General features: G+C 62.7%; 1 protein-coding gene across 1 annotated transcript; it reads left to right on the plus strand.

Moving 5' to 3' along the window:
• Positions 1–354: 354 nt before the first annotated feature.
• EPS8L2 (EPS8 like 2) lies at positions 355–15,761 on the plus strand. The gene is made up of 20 exons (XM_049781296.1): positions 355–390; positions 1,876–1,947; positions 2,035–2,087; positions 3,157–3,221; positions 9,454–9,615; positions 9,703–9,852; positions 10,416–10,495; positions 10,623–10,762; positions 10,906–10,979; positions 11,058–11,184; positions 11,264–11,352; positions 12,150–12,224; positions 12,370–12,518; positions 12,617–12,752; positions 12,836–12,945; positions 14,134–14,239; positions 14,391–14,510; positions 14,639–14,711; positions 15,254–15,573; positions 15,675–15,761. The coding sequence occupies exons 2-20, from the start codon at positions 1,934–1,936 to the stop codon at positions 15,759–15,761; spliced, it is 2,130 nt and encodes a 709-aa protein (XP_049637253.1). The 5' UTR covers positions 355–390; positions 1,876–1,933.
• Positions 15,762–16,863: the final 1,102 nt, after the last annotated feature.

Consider the following 16,863-nt stretch of genomic DNA (forward strand, 5'->3'; position numbering starts at 1 on the left):
CGGAGGGGACACGGCCGACCAGGCAGCTGCGCGCACCTAGCAGCCTTGGAAGGTGGGGTGTCTGGGGGGAGACAGGGCCTGTGGAGCGCGCGGGAGGACCCTCCCTACCCCGAGGTGGCGCGCCCTCTCCAAGGGGTCCGGGTCGAGGGGACCCCCTGAGCACCCCGCCGCGCCCCGCCTGCGCCTCGGACCTGCCGCTCAGGTTCCGCCTGAGCCCGCCCCGCCCCGCCCCGCCCCACCCGCCGAGTCCCGCGCGGGCCCGGCCCGTCCCGGGGACAGACAGACGGGCCCAGCGGACCCAGCGGACGCGCCACCCGCCGGAGCGCACGGCCACCGGGGCGCACGACGGGCCACCGGGGCGCACGGACAGACGGGCCGACCGAGCTGCGGGTGAGCGCGCCCGGGGCCTGGGGTGCACCTGGGGATAGGGAGCCCGAGGCTGGGGAGGGGGCCGTGGAGGCTTCCCAGCCTCAGTTTCCCCAGCTGGGAGGTGAGGATTCGTGCCCACCCAGCGCCAGCAGGCTGCCCAGCTGGGATCCTGCCCTGTGCCGGCGGCCCCGACCTGCGTCAGCTCTCGGGGTTCAGGTGTGCTGGGAGGGGGGGGGCCTGACTCACTGGGGCCCGCCCAGCCCCGGGGCACCCTTGGGAGCCCCTCTGACGGCTGTGCGGTCCTGTCCCTGCGCCCAAGTGGGGGTCAGGCACTCCAGGGTCTTGCTCCTGCACCCTGCTGGGAGGTGGGATGGGAATTTTGTAGGGGGTGTAGGGGGCTGATCAGGATCCTCGGTGGGGTTCCCCCTCCCCAGGCTGCCTTGGTTCTCGCACCTGCGCTCCTGTGTGCTGGCCCCGTGACCCGGGGGACACCCCGGCAGGAGAATTGGGGGGTGTCACCCACCCTAAGGTCACCCTCACCCTCTCTCCAAGCCCCTCCTGGTCCCCTTCTGGGCCACACCAGCCCGTCTCCCCGCCCACTTTCCGGGGTACCGCCCCCCTACACTGTCCATCTCTCCCGGGCCCAGGGGTTCCCCCATTCCAAGCCCCACCCAGCTTCTCCTCCCCAAGGTCACTGGGCCCCGCCAGAGCTGGAATTTGAACTTGGAACCCTTCCCTCTGCCCTGGCCACCCGGCCACCCCCCCTCGCCCTCCCCGTGCACCCGGAAAAATGGCCGCCTCGAAACTCAAGTGCAGCCTGGGCCCGGGACCAGGTGTCCCCAAAAGGCAGGGGTGCCCCATCCGGACCCCCAGATGGGCATGCTCATGCCCCAACCCCACCGCCAGCTCCAGCTACTCTCCCAGAAGTCCTCCCCATGGGGCAGAGCTGGGGTCCCCTCCGTCTCAGGGGTGCCACCAGTCATACATGCCTTCACCCTTGCTCTGCAGCCCAGAACCCCATTAAGCAAACACTTGGGCCCGCCCCGACCCGCCTCTTGCACATTCCGCACATTCTCTTGCTCACAGAGGAGGGGGTGCGGGCCGGGCCCAGCCCCTCACCTCCAGGAGCCCCCTCATGCGTGCCCCAGAGCCTGAGGCAGGGCCCCACCAGCACAGACCCCCACTGATGAATCAGCCTGGCCCTGCTGCAGTGGGTCCTGCTCACCCCAACCCAACCCAACTGGTCCCCACACCCCTTGGCCCCTTCCCCCTGCCCCAGGCCCTTAGCACGTGCCTTCTGAGTCCTGCCAGAGCCCCGACAGGGCCTGGAGAACCCACGGGTCCCCCTGAGCACCGCCAACAGTGATTCAAGCTCAGCTCAGAGGAACCGCCAGTGTCACCCGGTGTGACCTGCGGGACCACACAGCAGGGTCACAGGGTCAGGGGGTGCTCAGGGAGCAGACACGGGGCTCTGGCCCGTGTGACCCTTTGTTTCGCCCTTGCCAGGTGCTGGCGGCCAGCAGGCCCTGACTCAGCCTCCGGAACTCGCTGCCTCGGACCCACCATGAGCCGCTCGGGGTCCGTGAGCTGCTTCGGGGAGCGGCCCAGGGGGCCCCATCTCCGGGAGGGTGCACGGGCCCCGCCCTCACCAGCCTCTCCCTGCAGCAGCCCCGGCCGGTCGGACGGTGTGCCCAAGATGAGTGCCAAGGACCTGTTTGGTGAGTGGCACCACCTGGTGGGGAGGGTCCCCCCCAGCTGGGCTGGGGTTGAAGAGGATGGGTGAAGAAGAGCAGGTCAGACCTGGGGGGGGGGCAAGTCAGCCATGAGGAGGGTCCTCAAGCCCCAGAGCTGAGGGTGAGGGTTCAGGTCAGACCTGGCGGGGGATCAGGGTAGCCATGGGGAGGGTTCTCAAGCCCCAGGTCACTCCTGGGGCGTCGTGTCAGCCCTTAGGAGGGTCCCCCGCACCTTAGAGCTAGGGTGAGTGAATGGGGTGCAGATCAGACCAGGGAGGTCCTTGTCAGTCCCAGGGAGGGAGCTTAGGTAAAGGGGCTAGATCAGATCTAGGAGGTGGTCAGCCCTGGGAAGATCCCACAGCCGGAACCTGGGTAAAGGGGAGACAGGTCAGCTCTTTGGGGGGTCTGGTCAGCCCTGAGGAGGGTTCCCCACACCCTAGAGCCAGGGGTGACTGGATGGGGTGCAGGTGAGACCTGAGAGGTGCTTTGTAGCCCCAGGGAGGGTCCAGCACCCCAGAGCCTGGGTGCGGGGGACAGATCAGCTCTGGAGGGCCCAGGTCAGATCTAGGGGGGGTCAGGTCAGCCCTGAGAAAGTCTCACACCCCATAACCTGAGTGAAGGGGGACAGGTCAGCTCTGGGGGGGTCCAGCTCAGCCTTAGGGTGCATCCCATGCCCCAGAGCCTGGGTGAGGCCCGGGCACCGGGTGAGCAGAGCAGCAGCTGCCTCCTGCCCCTCCCCCGTAAGGGGAGAGCCTCACTAATAATTCACAGTGGCAGCCTTGACTGATGCTCCCCGAAACCTGATCGGGGTGGGGGGAGTAGCCAAGTGGGGGGGACAGGCCCTGGCCCCACCTCAGCCCGCACACTTGGAGGAGGAGTCCCAGGGCCACAGATGCCAGGAAGGGGCGCATCCTCGCCCTGCCTAGACCCCAAGAGGCCCCTGATCGCCTTCTGCACTCTGGGGTGCCCCTACCACCACCCCCACGCCTGGTGTGAGGAGCCCTTCCGGGCCGCATGGTGACACTTGTCCCGTGCTGACGCTTGTCCCGTGCAGAGCAGAGGAAGAAATACTCCAACTCCAACGTCATCATGCACGAGACATCCCAGTACCACGTCCAGGTAAGGCCCGGCAAGCTGGGGAAACTGAGGCACTGATGGTAGGGTGAGGGGGGACAAGGACACCAACCCAGCAGGGACACCCAGGAAGGCCCCAGAGGGCCTGGCTAACAGGGACAGAGGCCGTTCTTGGGTGGCAAACGGGGCCCCTTCACCCCGTCCAGGGTCTGAGGTAGGACCTTAGCAGAGAGAGGCAGGACTGAATCGGAGGGTGGTCTGGACCGAAAAGGGGGTCTCTGGTCTGGACAGAGGGACCCTGAGTGGAGCCCTCACCAAGCCAGCCAGCCATCCGCTGCATCACTGGGGGACCAGGCCCCACAGATCCGTGGATCTCTGCAGACTCTGTCTGGGGACTAGCCAGTGCAGTTGTGGGGGTCACACTCAGGGCGGTCAGCCCAACACCCAACCCTGTCCCCACTGTAGCTGACCCCAGACCTGCAGTCTGGTTTGTATTTGTTTGCTTTGTCTTGTCTTGTTTTGTTTCCATTTTTGGGCCACACCTGGTCGCACTCAGGGGTTCCTCCTGGCTCTGTGCTCAGAAATTACTCCTGTTGGGCTTGGGGGGACCCCACGGGATGCCAGGGATCGAACCCAGGTCTGCTGCGTGCAAGGCAAAATCCCTCCCTGTTGTATTTTTATTTCATTTTGTTCACACCCAGTGGTGCTCAGGAGGTACTCGTGGCTCTGCGTTCAGAATTTGCTCCTGGCAGGCCCAGGGAACTGACCACATGAGATGCCAGGGATCGAACCTGGGTCAGTCCCAGATTGGCTGCATGAAAGGCAAACACCCCACCCACTGTGATGTCACTCTAGACCCTTTGTTTTGTTTTGTTTTTGTTTGTTTTTTGGGGGGTGCATATTCAGCATCTCTCAGGGTTACTACTGGCTCTGCATTCAGAAATCGCTCCTGACAGGCTCAGGGAACCATATGGGAGACCAGGAAGCCAACCACCATCCATCCTGGGTTGGCTGTGTGCAAGGCAAAAGCACTATGCTCCAGCCCCTTGTTTTTTTGAGGGGGAGTTTAACTCATACCCAGCAATACTCAGGGGTTCCTTCTGGCTCTGCTCAGGAATCACTCCTGGCTGACTCAGGGGACTCCCATAATGGGTCAGCCATATGTAAGTCAAACACCCTTCCTGTTGTTCTATTGCTCCAGCCTAGCCCTGCAGCCTGTGGCCCTCTTCTTGTCTCCGAGTAGAGTATGTCACGATCTCTCTCTGTGTTCCTAGTCCTGGCTGCCTATCACAATAGTCTCAGGGCTGCAGGGATGCGACCCTTAAGCATGAACTTTGGTTCTGCTCCTGGCAGCTCTGGGGTGTGACTGTCTGGAGGCCTCTGGAGAGCTAGCATAGGGTCTGAACTGTTAGAATCTGTTAGAAGTGGGGCTGCAGTAAGAGCACAGCAGGGAGGGCTTTTGTCTTACACGCAGCTGACCCAGGCTCGATCCCTGGCATCCCATCGGGTCCTCCAAGCCTGTCAGAAGTGATAGCACAGAGCTAGGAGGAACCCCTGAGTGCCTCAGGATGTGCCCAAAAGCAAAAAGAAAAAAGAAAAAGAGCTTGTTTGAAACCAGTGTTTCTCCCTCAGGGAATGGACAACACTCAGCCATGTTCAGGGGCCACTCAGGATGGCACTCAGCCCAGCCCTTGGCGCCAGGGACGGTAGTCAGGGTGCCTGAGCTCAGCCCGCCCAATCTCAGCCCCGATTCTCTGGCAGGGCTGGTTGCTTGCTGCACCCAGCTAGCCTCTCCCTCCAAGGGCTGCTGCTTCTAGATATTTCTGAGATCAGCGCCCACAGACAGGCCGCGTGCATCTCCAGTTCATCTTAGGATGAAGGGGCCTTGTCTGGACTTCAGTCCTGTTCCCATCAGTCAGTGTGTGTGTCTGGGGCACGGTGCCCCCGCAAGATGGCCCCCTTGGTTTTTTCATGGAGCTTAAAATCAGCCCATGTGAGGCCTTTTCCCAACGTTCTAAGTGGTTGAACTGAGCTTATGTTGAAAGATTACAACCCCGGGTGGGAAGGAGGAAGAAAAAGAAAGGGAAAAATCACAGAGTGTGTGTTGGAGCCGGAGTGAGAGCACAGTGGGGAGGGCATTTGCCTTGCACACGGCTGACTTGAGTTCAATCCCCAGCATCCCATAGGGTCCTCTGAGCCTGCCAGAAGTGATTCCTGACTGCCACTGGGTGTGGCCCCCCAAAAAAACACAAATATTAATTTTAAAATATATAGACGTGGGCCGGAGAGATAGTATGGAGGTAGAACATGTGCCTTGCATGCAGAAGGATGGTGATTCAAATCCTGGCATCCCATAGGGTCCCCCGAGCCTGCCAGGAGTGATTTCTGAGCATAGAGGCCAGGAGTAGCCCCTGAGCCCTCTGGGTGTGATCCAAAAACCAAAAATAAATAAATAGACGTGCCAGGCAAGCACATCCCCCCCCAGCGCTCTTTCTGGCCTGCACTAGCTCCTTTTGCCCATCTGGAAGCCCCTGTAGTCCTTGGGGGCCCCTGGTCACCTTGCTCTGGGCTCACCTGACTAGTGGGGCTCAGGGCCATGGGACCCATGGGCAGTCCTGAACACTCAGTAGTTCATAGAGACCCGCACTCAGCTGGGCCCACATGGCTCCAACTCACAGCCTCAGCCTCGTGCTTGCGATATGTGAGGTGGCCTGACCTGGGAAGGCCCTGATCTGGGAGGCCTTGACCCTGGTGCCAGGCACAATCCTGAAGCATCTCATACCCCCCCCGAATTTGCAGAAAATGTGGATGTCTTGGGGGTCCTTGGGAGATATCATGACGTAAACTGTTTCCATGGGAGACCTTGGGGACCCTCTTATTTTTTGGGCCACACCCAGTGATACTCAGGGGTTACTTCTGGCTATGCGCTCAGAAATCACTCCTGGCTTGTAGGACCATATGAGACACCAAGGGATCTAACCAGTGTCCGTCCTAGGCTAGTGCCCACAAGGCAAACACCTTACCACTCCATGCCACCACTCTGGGGACCCTTTTTTTTGGTTTTAGGACCACACCTAGCATTAATGCTCCAGGCTGACTCCTTGCTCTGCACTAGGGACCCGACTCCTGGTAGACTCGGGGCTGCCAGAGCCCACCTGCCAGAGGCCCAGTAGGCCTCTTTCCAACAAGGAAAGGTTTTTCCAGAAACAGGGTTTAATAGGGGAGCAGGCAGGGTAGGGAAGCTAGGGATCTTACAGCCAACCCTTAGGCAGAGAGAGGAAGAGAGATACAGAGACAGAGACAGACAGAGAAATAGAGATGGAGAGGCAGAGACAGAGAGACACAGAGAGAGAGCAGGGTTGGGACCAAGGCAAACAGTCAGCCAGAGAAAGGACCAAAGGAGAAGGAAAGGCAGAATCAACAGGGCAGCAGAAATAGCAAGTCCAACCAACAGTTTTTCTAGTAAACTGGCAGCAAACTTCTAGCAAAGCCATTGGGAAAAGCAGCTACCCCGGCACACACTTGAGCTGGGAGGCTTATGTACCCCTCAGGCAACTGCCCCTAAATGAATTACAAGGGGTCCCTTCTAACTTATGTCCAGCCCTTAAAGGGAAGTCCAGGGGCCACTGGGGTCTGTATAATCCAAGACAGGGTAACATATGGGGTGTTGGGGCTTGAACCCCAATCACCTGTGTGCAGGGAAGTGCCTCCCTACTGTCCTGTCAGCCCATCCTTGAGTATTGTTTGCTTCTTCTCTGATGTTGTGCACCCCTATTAGGCCACCTGTGGGGTGAATTAGGATGGCCTTGCCCTGTCTCCCTGTCAGCCCAGCTCCCCCTGTGAGCCTTTGAGCAGGGTCCGAGCTCTTTGCAAGGCACTTGCTCTTCAGACCCGCACTCAGCTCCTGTGAAGCCTGAACACTGACTCTCAGGCCATAACCCTGGACCGAGCACCCTGACTGTCCCAGCCCCAGTCCTGCTGGGCGACCCTTGAAAATTACTAAAATCGGTCCAGAGCAAAGCACAGTGAGGAGGGCGCTTGCCTTGCATGCAACCAACCCAGTGCCATCCGTGGCATCCCATAGGCATAGGGTCCTCTGAACACCTCCAGGAGTGATTCCTGAGCACAGAACTGGGAATCAGCCCCGAGCAGCTCTGGGCATGGCCCCAAATAAATAGATAAATAAAACAGGGCTGGAGGGGGCCGGGCGGTGGCGCTGGAGGTAAGGTGCCTGCCTTACCTGCGCTAGCCTTGGACGGACAGCGGTTCGATCCCCCGGTGTCCCATATGGTCCCCCAAGCCAGGAGCGACTTCTGAGCGCATAGCCAGGAGTAACCTCTGAGCGTCACTGGGTGTGGCCCAAAAACCAAAAAAAAAAAAAAAAAAAAAAACAGGGCTGGAGACATGGGTGAAAAGGAGGTCTAGGCCTTGCATTCCTCCAAGTTGGCTTGAATCCTCAGCATCCCATCGGGTCCCCTGAGTCCTACCAGGAGTGATCCCCAAGCACTGCCAGAAGTGACTCCAAGAACCCAAACACAGGGGCTGGAGAGACAGGGCAGCAGGGAAGGTGTTTACCAGGGCAGCTGAACTGAGGTGAAGGCAGGATGGATGCATCAGGGGTTACTCTTAGCCTAGACAACATGGCTGGGGCCAAAACTAGAGAGCACAGTGGGGAGGGCATTTGCTTTGCACGCGGTCATCCGGGTTTGATCCCCAGAACCTCACAGGTTCACCTGAACCTGCCAGGAGTGATTCTTGAGTACAGAGAGCCAGGAATAATCCCTGAGTGCTGCTGGGTGTGGCCTAAAGAAAAACAAAAAACAAAACAAAAAGAAAAACAAAACAGAAAATGTTGGCTTGGAGGAAAGGAAGGTGTGTGTGTGTGTATATGTGTGTGTGTGTGTGTGTGTGTGTGTGTGTGAGAGAGAGAGAGAGAGAGAGAGAGAGAGAGAGAGACAGAGAGACAGAGAGACAGAGAGACAAAGAGACAGAGAGAGAGGTTTTCTTGTTGGATATTTTTGGGGTCACTCCTGGCTCTGCGCTCAGAAATTACTCCTGACAGGCACGGGGACCATATGGGATGCTGGGATTCAAACCATCCTTGGTCCTTTGTCGGCCACTTGCAAGGCAAATGCCCTACTGCTGTGCCATTGCCTCGGCCCCAGACAGAGTTTTATTAAGATGCCCCTGAAAAAAAAAAAAAAGGGTGCCCCAATCAGGGATCAGAGCGATAGCACAGCGGTAGGGCATTTGCCTTGTAAGCAGCCAACAAAGGACCAACAGTGGTTTGAATCCCGGCATCCCATATGGTCCTCTGTGCCTGCCAGGAGCGATTTATTTTTTGTTTTGTTTTGGGCTCACACCCAGCAGCGCTCAGGGGCTATTCCTGGCTCTACGCTCAGAAATCACTCCTGACAGGCTCAGGGGACCATATGGGATGCCAGGATTCTAACCACCGTCCTTCCATATGTAAGGCAAATGCCTTACCTCCTTGCTATCTCTCCAGCCCCTGGGAGCGATTTCTGAGCCTAGAGCCAGGAGGAACCCCTGAGCACTGCCAGGGTGTGGCCCAAAAACAAACAAAAAGAAAAAGATGCCCCTGATCAGTGCTGCCATCAGAGCCGCTGTGGGGAGGACGAAGATGGGCCCTGTGCCCTCTGCATTCCTGAGGACCCAATGGAGAGGGTTCCTGGGCTGAGAAACAGCCCCCCCCCCCAAGAATCGTGGGGCCCTGAGCTCCTCGCCTACACCCCTGTGCTTCTGAGTGAGCCTGCTCTGCCCAGGCCCTAAAGTCTCACTTCCCCGGGACAGTCTGTAGGCTTGTGTCCTGGCAGCAGGGACGGCGTGACCGCCTCCAGCCACTGTCTGTGTGTTTAGTCACTGAACCTGCAAGCCTGGCCTCAGGGTGCACTGAGACCTTCCCCAAGCCCTGGCCGGAGGGTTGAGGGGGGTCACGGGGTGCGGCACGCCGGTGGTCAGCGCCCCAGTGCCCCACATCCCTTCAGATCCTCGCAGGCCTGAGCACAGAAAGACACGCAGGAAGCCAGGACGGAGGGGCCCTTTGTGGGGGACAGAGCTGTGAGAAGGGCCTCACTGAGAAGGCCTCACTGAGAAGCTCTCAGTGGGCCTGGAAGGGTCATGCCCTGTGCTGGGCAGCCAGGTGCCCTGACCGTGCTGGGTGAGCTGAGCCTCGGGGGACTGGGGGGGGGACTGGCCAGCTGCACCCAGATCGTGGGGGTCCCTCAGACCTGGACCCCACGGCCGCCGTGTCCCGCAGCACCTGGCCACGTTCATCATGGACAAGAGCGAGGCCATCGTGACGGTGGACGACGCCATCAGGAAGCTGGTGCACCTGAGCGCCAAGGAAAAGATCTGGACGCAGGAGGTGCTGCTGCAGGTGAACGAGAAGGAGCTGCGGCTGCTGGACGTGGAGTCCAAGGTGCGCGGGGCCCGGCTGGGAGCCGAGGAGCCGGGGGTCCGTCCGGGCGGGCAGCTTGGACACCGGGCCCTCGCCTCGCCCCTGCAGGAGGAGCTGGAGAACTTCCCGCTGCCCACCGTGCAGCACAGCCAGACGGTGCTCAACCAGCTGCGCTACCCGTCGGTGCTGCTGCTCGTGTGCCAGGACTCGGAGCAGAGCAAGCCCGACGTGCACTTCTTCCACTGCGACGAGGTGGAGGTGAGCGCGAGGCCACGCCCACCCCGCGAAGCCCCGCCCCGCCCGTGTGCAAGCCTATCCGAGCTCTGCCCCACCTGACAGGCCCCGCCCCGTCTGAGAAGTAAAGCCCCGCCCATCCATGGGATGTAGCCCCGCCCCTCCCGTGTGCTAGCCTATCCGAGAAGCTCGGCCCCGCCCTGTCCCTTTAGCCCCTCCCCTCCCCGGAAGCCCCGCTCTATCAATGTCACCTCACCCTTACGTATCACAAGCCCCGCCCCGTCCCGAGGCCACGCCCCAATGGCAACGCCCCGCCCCGTCACTACCACAAAGCCCCGCCCCTTACTAGGCTGTCTGTGAAGTTCTGCCCCGCCCAGCCAGTCAGGCCCCGCCCTACACGGAAGCCCCGCCCTGTCTATCTCCTCGCTCCTCCCACAAAGACACGCCTATCCCGGGGACCACGCCCCACTGCGGAGCCACGCCCATCCCGCGGTGTTCCTCCCTGTCGGTGTGGTCCCGCCCTCCGCGCTCCCAGCTCCGCTCCCCCGCCCCGCAGTGAGCACTCAGACCCGAGTCCCTCCCCGCAGGCGGAGCTGGTTCACGAGGACATCGAGAGCGCCCTGGCCGACTGCAAGCTGGGGAAGAAGATGCGGCCGCAGACGCTCAAGTGAGTCCCCAGGGGTTGGGGGGCCAGGAGCTATGGGAGGAAGGAGGGGCGGGGAGGGCGGTGGGGAGAGGCCAGGGAGGCCGGGCAGGACGGACTAGCCGAGACCCTGCCGCCCCATCCCCACCAGGGGACACCACGAGAAGCTCCAGCAGCGGAGGTCGGTGCTGCCCGCCGCCCAGGGCCCGGCGCCCATCCCCTTCCAGCGCTACGGCGGGGACTCGGTCCCCAAGAACCGCGTGGGCCTCCCGGTGCCGCTGAGCGAGCCAGGTGCGTCGGGACGCCGGGGCGGGCGGGATGCGGTCTGGGCTCTGTCCCTCGCCGGGGCGGGCGGGATCCGGTCTGGGCTCCGTCCCTCGCGGTCCCCGCCGGGTCCGGCCCGGTCCCAGCCCCGTGCGCCCATCCCATCCCAGCAGGGTTCCGCCGCCGGGAGTCCCAGGACGAGGAGCCGCGCGCGGTGCTGGCCCAGAAGATCGAGAAGGAAACGGTGGGTGTCCGCCCCCCGTGCGGTGCTCCGGCCCCCCGCGGAGGGACCCCCGGGCCTCACCCTGCCTGTCGCCCGCAGCAAATCCTCAACTGCGCCCTGGACGACATCGAGTGGTTCGTGGCGCGGCTGCAGAAGGCGGCGGAGGCCTTCAAGCAGCTCAACCAGCGCAAGAAGGGGAAGAAGAAGGGCAAGAGGGGCCCCGCAGGTGGGCAGGGCGCCGGGGGAGGCTGCGCGGCGGCGGCCGGGGACCCCCACCCGGGCTCAGCCACGCTCCCCGCTTGCAGAGGGTGTGCTCACGCTGCGCTCCCGGCCGCCCTCCGAGGCCGAGTTCGTGGACTGCTATCAGAAAATCAAACTGGCCATCAACTTGCTGGTAGGTCTGGGGGACGGGGCACCCCGGCCCCCACTGCCGGCCAGGGGCTCCCCTGTTCCTGCTTGCATGGGGGCGACCCCGGCCCCAATGCTGGAGACTAGCACCCGCATGCCCAGAACACACCTCCGTCGGGAGCCCTGCCCAATGACATAAGCCACGCCCACACGCCAGAGGCCACACCCCTTGCTGGAGGCCACGCCCACTGTTAGGAGCCACACCCAATCAGAAACCACACCTGTGTGCTGGAGACCACGCCCACGCGACAGGAGCACACCCCGTTGGAAGCCCCGCCCCATGCGAGAGACCACGCCCATACCAAAGACCACGCCCACCCACTAGAGGCCACACCCCATGCGAGAGACCACGCCCCCACACCAGGAACACACCCCGTTGGGAGCCCCGCCTATTATAGGGGCCACGCCCACGCTAAAGACAATGCTTCCTAGTACAAGCCATACCCCAGTGACCACAGCTGTGTTAGAGACCACGCCCACACAACAGGAACACACCCCTATTGGAAGCCCCGCCCCATGTCAGAAACCACGCCCACATCTCAAAGTCGTATGCATGTTGGGACCACGCCTGCACGTAGATCACGCCCACCAATTAGAAGCCACATCCAGAGACTAAAGCTGCTCGTGGAGCCACGCCCACACGCTAGCGCCCCACCCCGTGGTGGAGGCCACGCCCCTCGGCTGACCTGCAGGGCCTGTGTCTCCATCTCCCAGAGCTGACCATGGGGAGTGGGGCCACTGCGGGGACCCCACTGTCTGCCTGTCCTGTCCCCTCCCACCCAGGCCAAGCTGCAGAAGCACATCGAGAACCCCAGCGCGGTGGAGCTGGTGCACTTCCTCTTCGGGCCGCTGGACCTGGTGCTGGGCCGGGGCTGGGACTGGGGCTGGGGCGGGCGGGGTGGGGGTGCCGGGCTGCGGCGGGGACTGGCCTCTGCTGAGGGCCCAGGCGGGTGGTGGGCCGGGGAGCAGCTGCCCGGCGTCCCCTGAACCCTCCTGTGCACAGATCGTCAGCACGTGCGGGGGCCCGAGCCTGGCCGCCTCGGTGTGCAGCCCCCTGCTGTCCCAGGAGACCGTGGCTTTCCTGCACGGCCACCTGACGCCCAAGGAGATGGAGCTGTGGAAGACGATGGGGGACGCCTGGACGCTGCCCCGGTACCGCTGAGCCGGGGCTGCTGGGCAGGCAAGGCGTGGGGGGCCCTGCAGCCGGCCGTGCACTCACTCACCCCCCTCCGGTCTCTCCTGTCGCCCAGCGCCGAGTGGCCACGCGACGCCCAGATCCCCTTCTACATGCCCAGATTCCACAGCGGCTGGGAGCCTCCGCTGGACATGCTGCAGGAAGCGCCCTGGGAAGTGGAGGGGACGCCCACGCCCCCCAGCAGCACCGAGGTCAGAGCAGAGCCCCCATCCCTGGACCCCGGCACCCCACTCCGCCACACACACCCCATGAACCATTCATTCCCTTTCCCCAGCCCACTCCAGGGAACCGGTCGTCCTTCCGGAACCCCACAAGGCACAACCCGCCCTCTGAGCCCGCGCCCATCCGAGACCCCCCACAGTACCGGGCTCCCAGTCCTCCCAGGTGAGTCCCTCCCTGCGGCAGTCGCACGAGCTGCCACCAGGGGGAGGCCCAGGCCACTACACGGGTCACCCACACAGTCCCAGGGGTACCCGCACAGGCTCGGGGCACACAGCACACACACCCCGGGCACCGCTCCACCCCGCCCTGTGCCTTCACTCTAGAATCTTGGCTGGAACAACACAGCCTGTGGAGTACATGCCATCTACACAGCCAGACACGGTTAGGGGTTGCTCCTGAGCACTGTTGGGTATGACTAAGAAACCCCAAAGATGCTGAGTAGGCTGGTACTGACCCCCCAGCATAGACTCTCAGAGCCAGGCAGGTGCCTTACCCTTCTCTTCCCTTCCCTTACTTACTCTTCCCTTCTCTCTCCCCTTTCCTTCCATTCTCGCACTTCTACCAGGATACGCAGTTGTGTGTGTGTGTCTGTGTGTGTGTGTGTGTGTGTGTGTGTGTATGAGTGGCTGTGTAAGTGTAAAGGTGTGATTGTAAGTGTATGTGAGAATTGGTTTGGATTTTTGTTTTTGTTTTTGTTATTGGGGGGCGGCACATCTGATGGTGCTCAGAGAAATCGCTCCCGGCAGGCTCAGTGGACCATATGGGCTGCCAGGGATCAAACCCGGATCCATCTCCGGTTGGCTGCTTGCAAAGCAAATGCCCTAGCGCTGTGCTATTGCTCCGGCAATATGTGTATGTCAGAACTGTATGTGGGGGGTGTGACTGCGAAGGTATGTGTGAGTGATGTGGTGGGGGGGGTTTGTGTGTGTGTGTGTGTGTGTGTGAAGGTATGTGTGATGTATTTGAATGCTTGTATAACTCTGTGTGTGTGTGTGTGTGTGTGTGTGTGTGTGTGTGTGTGTGTGTGTGTGTGAGTGGTGGCTGGTGAGGTGCTGGCCCTTGTGTCTCCGCCAACCTGGGGTTCTACCTCCTGAGCTTACTGTTCCCATCCTAGTCTCAGTTTCCCCAAGGGGCCTGGGCTGCGGCACCCCCTAACCTGCTGTGCCCTGACCTAGTGACTTGCCTCATCATTCCCAGCCTGCATGACAGGGAAACAGGTGCCCACCGATGGCTCAGACCCCAGCCCTACACAGCGCCTGTTCACCCCGGGTCCCACCTACCTGCTCACCCGGGTTCTGTCCACCCACCCCATGTCCCTCCCGTCTACTCACACTGGGTCCCGTCCTGCAGGGCCTACGAGCCTGCCCCCACCGTGACCAAGTTCGCCCGGGTCCTCTACGACTTCACGGCCCGCAACTCCAACGAGCTGTCCGTGCTCAAAGACGAGGTCCTAGAGGTGAGTGGGGGGCCTTGTCTTGTCTGGGGGGCATAGGTGGGCTCCGTGCTGTTCTGGGCGGGGCCCCTGTGGTGGGGGAGGCAAGGGGACAGGCCCTCCGGGGTGCAGATGCCCGGGGGTCACCGGACCTGTGCCCCACACCGTGCCGCAGGTGGTGAGAGACGGGCATCAGTGGTGGGAGCTGCGCAGCTCCCGGGGAGAGCTGGGCTACGTGCCCTGCAACATCCTGGTGGAGGCACGGCCCGAGGAGGCAGGCCGGCCGCCCGAGCAGGTGAGGGGCTGCCGTGTGCTGGGCCCCGGGAGGCCCGGAGGGATGCCCGGGCCGGTGGGGGACCCGCGGGCTGAGCCGTGGGCTGGCATCGCCGCCACCCAGCCTGTCCCTTCTGCCCGCCCCTGCAGCCCGGGGTGAAGTACTGGGGTCCTGCCAGCCCCACGCACAAGGTGCCCGCGGGGATCTCAGGACACAAAAACGGTGAGAACTGGGGCTCCGGGGCTGCAGGTCGGTTTGGAGAGGGGCCAATGGGGCCTGCCTGGGGGCGGGGCCTATCCGGACAGGGCGGGGCTTATCGGGATAGGGCCAACCAGGGGCGGGGCCTACGTGGGCGGGGTTTCTAGAGGGCGGGTCTATCTGGGATGGGTCCAATCAGGGGCGGGGCGGGTCTCTTGGGTGGGGTCTGTCTGGGCGTGGCCTATCTGGGTTGGGTCGAGGCAGGACCTCTCTGGGGCGTGGCCAGTCTGGGGGCGGGCCTATCAGGGGTCGGCCTGGGCGGGGCCTCCTAGAGGCGTGGCCCGTCTATGGGCGGGCCTATCCGGGACGGAGCCTATCAGGGGTCGGCCTGGGCGGGGCTATCCGGGACGGAGCCTATCGGGGGTTAGCTTGGGCGGGGCTATCCGGGACGGAGCCTATCAGGGGTCGGCCTGGGCGGGGCCTCCCAGAGGCGTGGCTATCGGGGGTCGGCCTGGGCGGGGCCTCCGCGCGTGCTGACCCCTCCCTTCCCCGTCCCCGCCCTGCAGAGGTGATGGACGAGGTGAACAACGAGCTGCAGCTCAAGATCCACCACTTCAAGTCGCAGCCGCCGCAGCCGCCGTCGCAGCGGCCCTTCCGCGGGGAGCGCAGCCAGCCGGCGCGGCCGCCGCTGGCCTTCGAGTCGGGCCCCGAGCAGGTGCACGCGTGGCTGCGCGCCAAGGCCTTCAGCGCGCGCACCGTGGAGCACCTGGGCGTGCTGACGGGCGCGCAGCTCTTCTCGCTCACCAAGGACGAGCTGCGCACCGTGTGCGGCGACGAGGGCGCGCGCGTCTACAGCCAGCTCGCCGTGCAGAAGGCCGCGCTCCAGGCCCGTGCCCGCCCGGGGTCCCTCCCTCCGCGCGATCGCGCCCGCCCGCCGCCCGCCGGGCAGGCATCCTCACGCCCTCTCCCTCCCCTGTCCCCCTCCAGGACGCGCAAGGCGACTCGGAGCTGCAGGAACTCTTGACCAAGTTTAGCTCCATGAGCCAGCGGCGGATGGAGGACGACGACCGCTAGCCCGGCCCGCCGGCCTCCCCTCGCCATCGGCCAAACTGCGCCCCGGCAGCTCTCCCCGGACACCCCGAGCGGGCCAGGACCCCCCTCAGCCCCTCAGGGAGCGGGCTTGGTGTGGACGCCCTGGGACGCCGCCGCCCCCGCCGCCCCCGCTCAGAACTCTCTCGGACCCGGGCCCAGCCGGCCCTGCGCCGTGTCCTGGGGGGCCCGGGGCCGGGCTTGGGCCCGCGTCACGTCATTAAATGGCTTCACTCCTGCCTGTGTGTGTGTGCTGGGCCTCACTGTGGCCGGCTGGCTGGGTGGGGGACACTCCGGATAAGAAGGGGCTGTGGGCAGAGGCGAGAGGGGCACGGCGGGGCAGAGGGGGATCCCCTCCCTTGAGGCCTGGCCGTGGTCCTAAGCAGCTGCTGCATCCACCATGGGCCATCATGGGCCCCAAATCCCGAGGCCACTGCTGGACAGTTGAGAGGGATCGAGCCAGTGTCAGGGAGGCTCCAGCCTGGGTGGGACTGTCCCTCACGGTGGTCTCCCGCGCCCTCTGCTGGCATGAAGTAATCAATCTATGAGTGCTGAATGAAGATCATGGCCTAAAGAAAGTAAAAAAGAAGAAAAGAAAGAAAGAAATTAGTTTTGGTGCCAGAGCCACAGCACAGTGAGAAGGGTCCTTGTCTTGCATGCAAATGACCCAGGTTCGATCCCCGGGCATCTCATAGGGTCCCTCAAACCTGTCAACAGTGATTTCTGAGTTTTGAGTCAGGAGTGACCCCTCAGCGCCATCATGTGTGGCACACGCGCGTGCGCGCACACACACACACACACACACACACACACACACAAATGGAGTTTTCTTCAGTTCTGGGGAGTTGCAGGCTTCCCACTTCTTCCCACTTTCTACTTTTGAGTTTTCGGTTTGGGGCCACACCCGATGACGCTCAGGGGTCTCTCCTGGCTCTGCATTCAGGAATTACTCCTGAGGGTCTCAGGGGGACTCTATGGGATGCCGAGGATTGAAACTTGGCCAGCCGCGTGCGAGGCAAACGCTCTCCCTGCTGTGCTGTCACTGCAGCTTCTGACCCCTTTCCCGCCCAGTTCACTCTCATGTCCA

Source organism: Suncus etruscus, chromosome 9, assembly GCF_024139225.1.
Source record: "Suncus etruscus isolate mSunEtr1 chromosome 9, mSunEtr1.pri.cur, whole genome shotgun sequence".
In the NCBI taxonomy this organism is placed as follows: Eukaryota; Metazoa; Chordata; class Mammalia; order Eulipotyphla; family Soricidae; genus Suncus; species Suncus etruscus.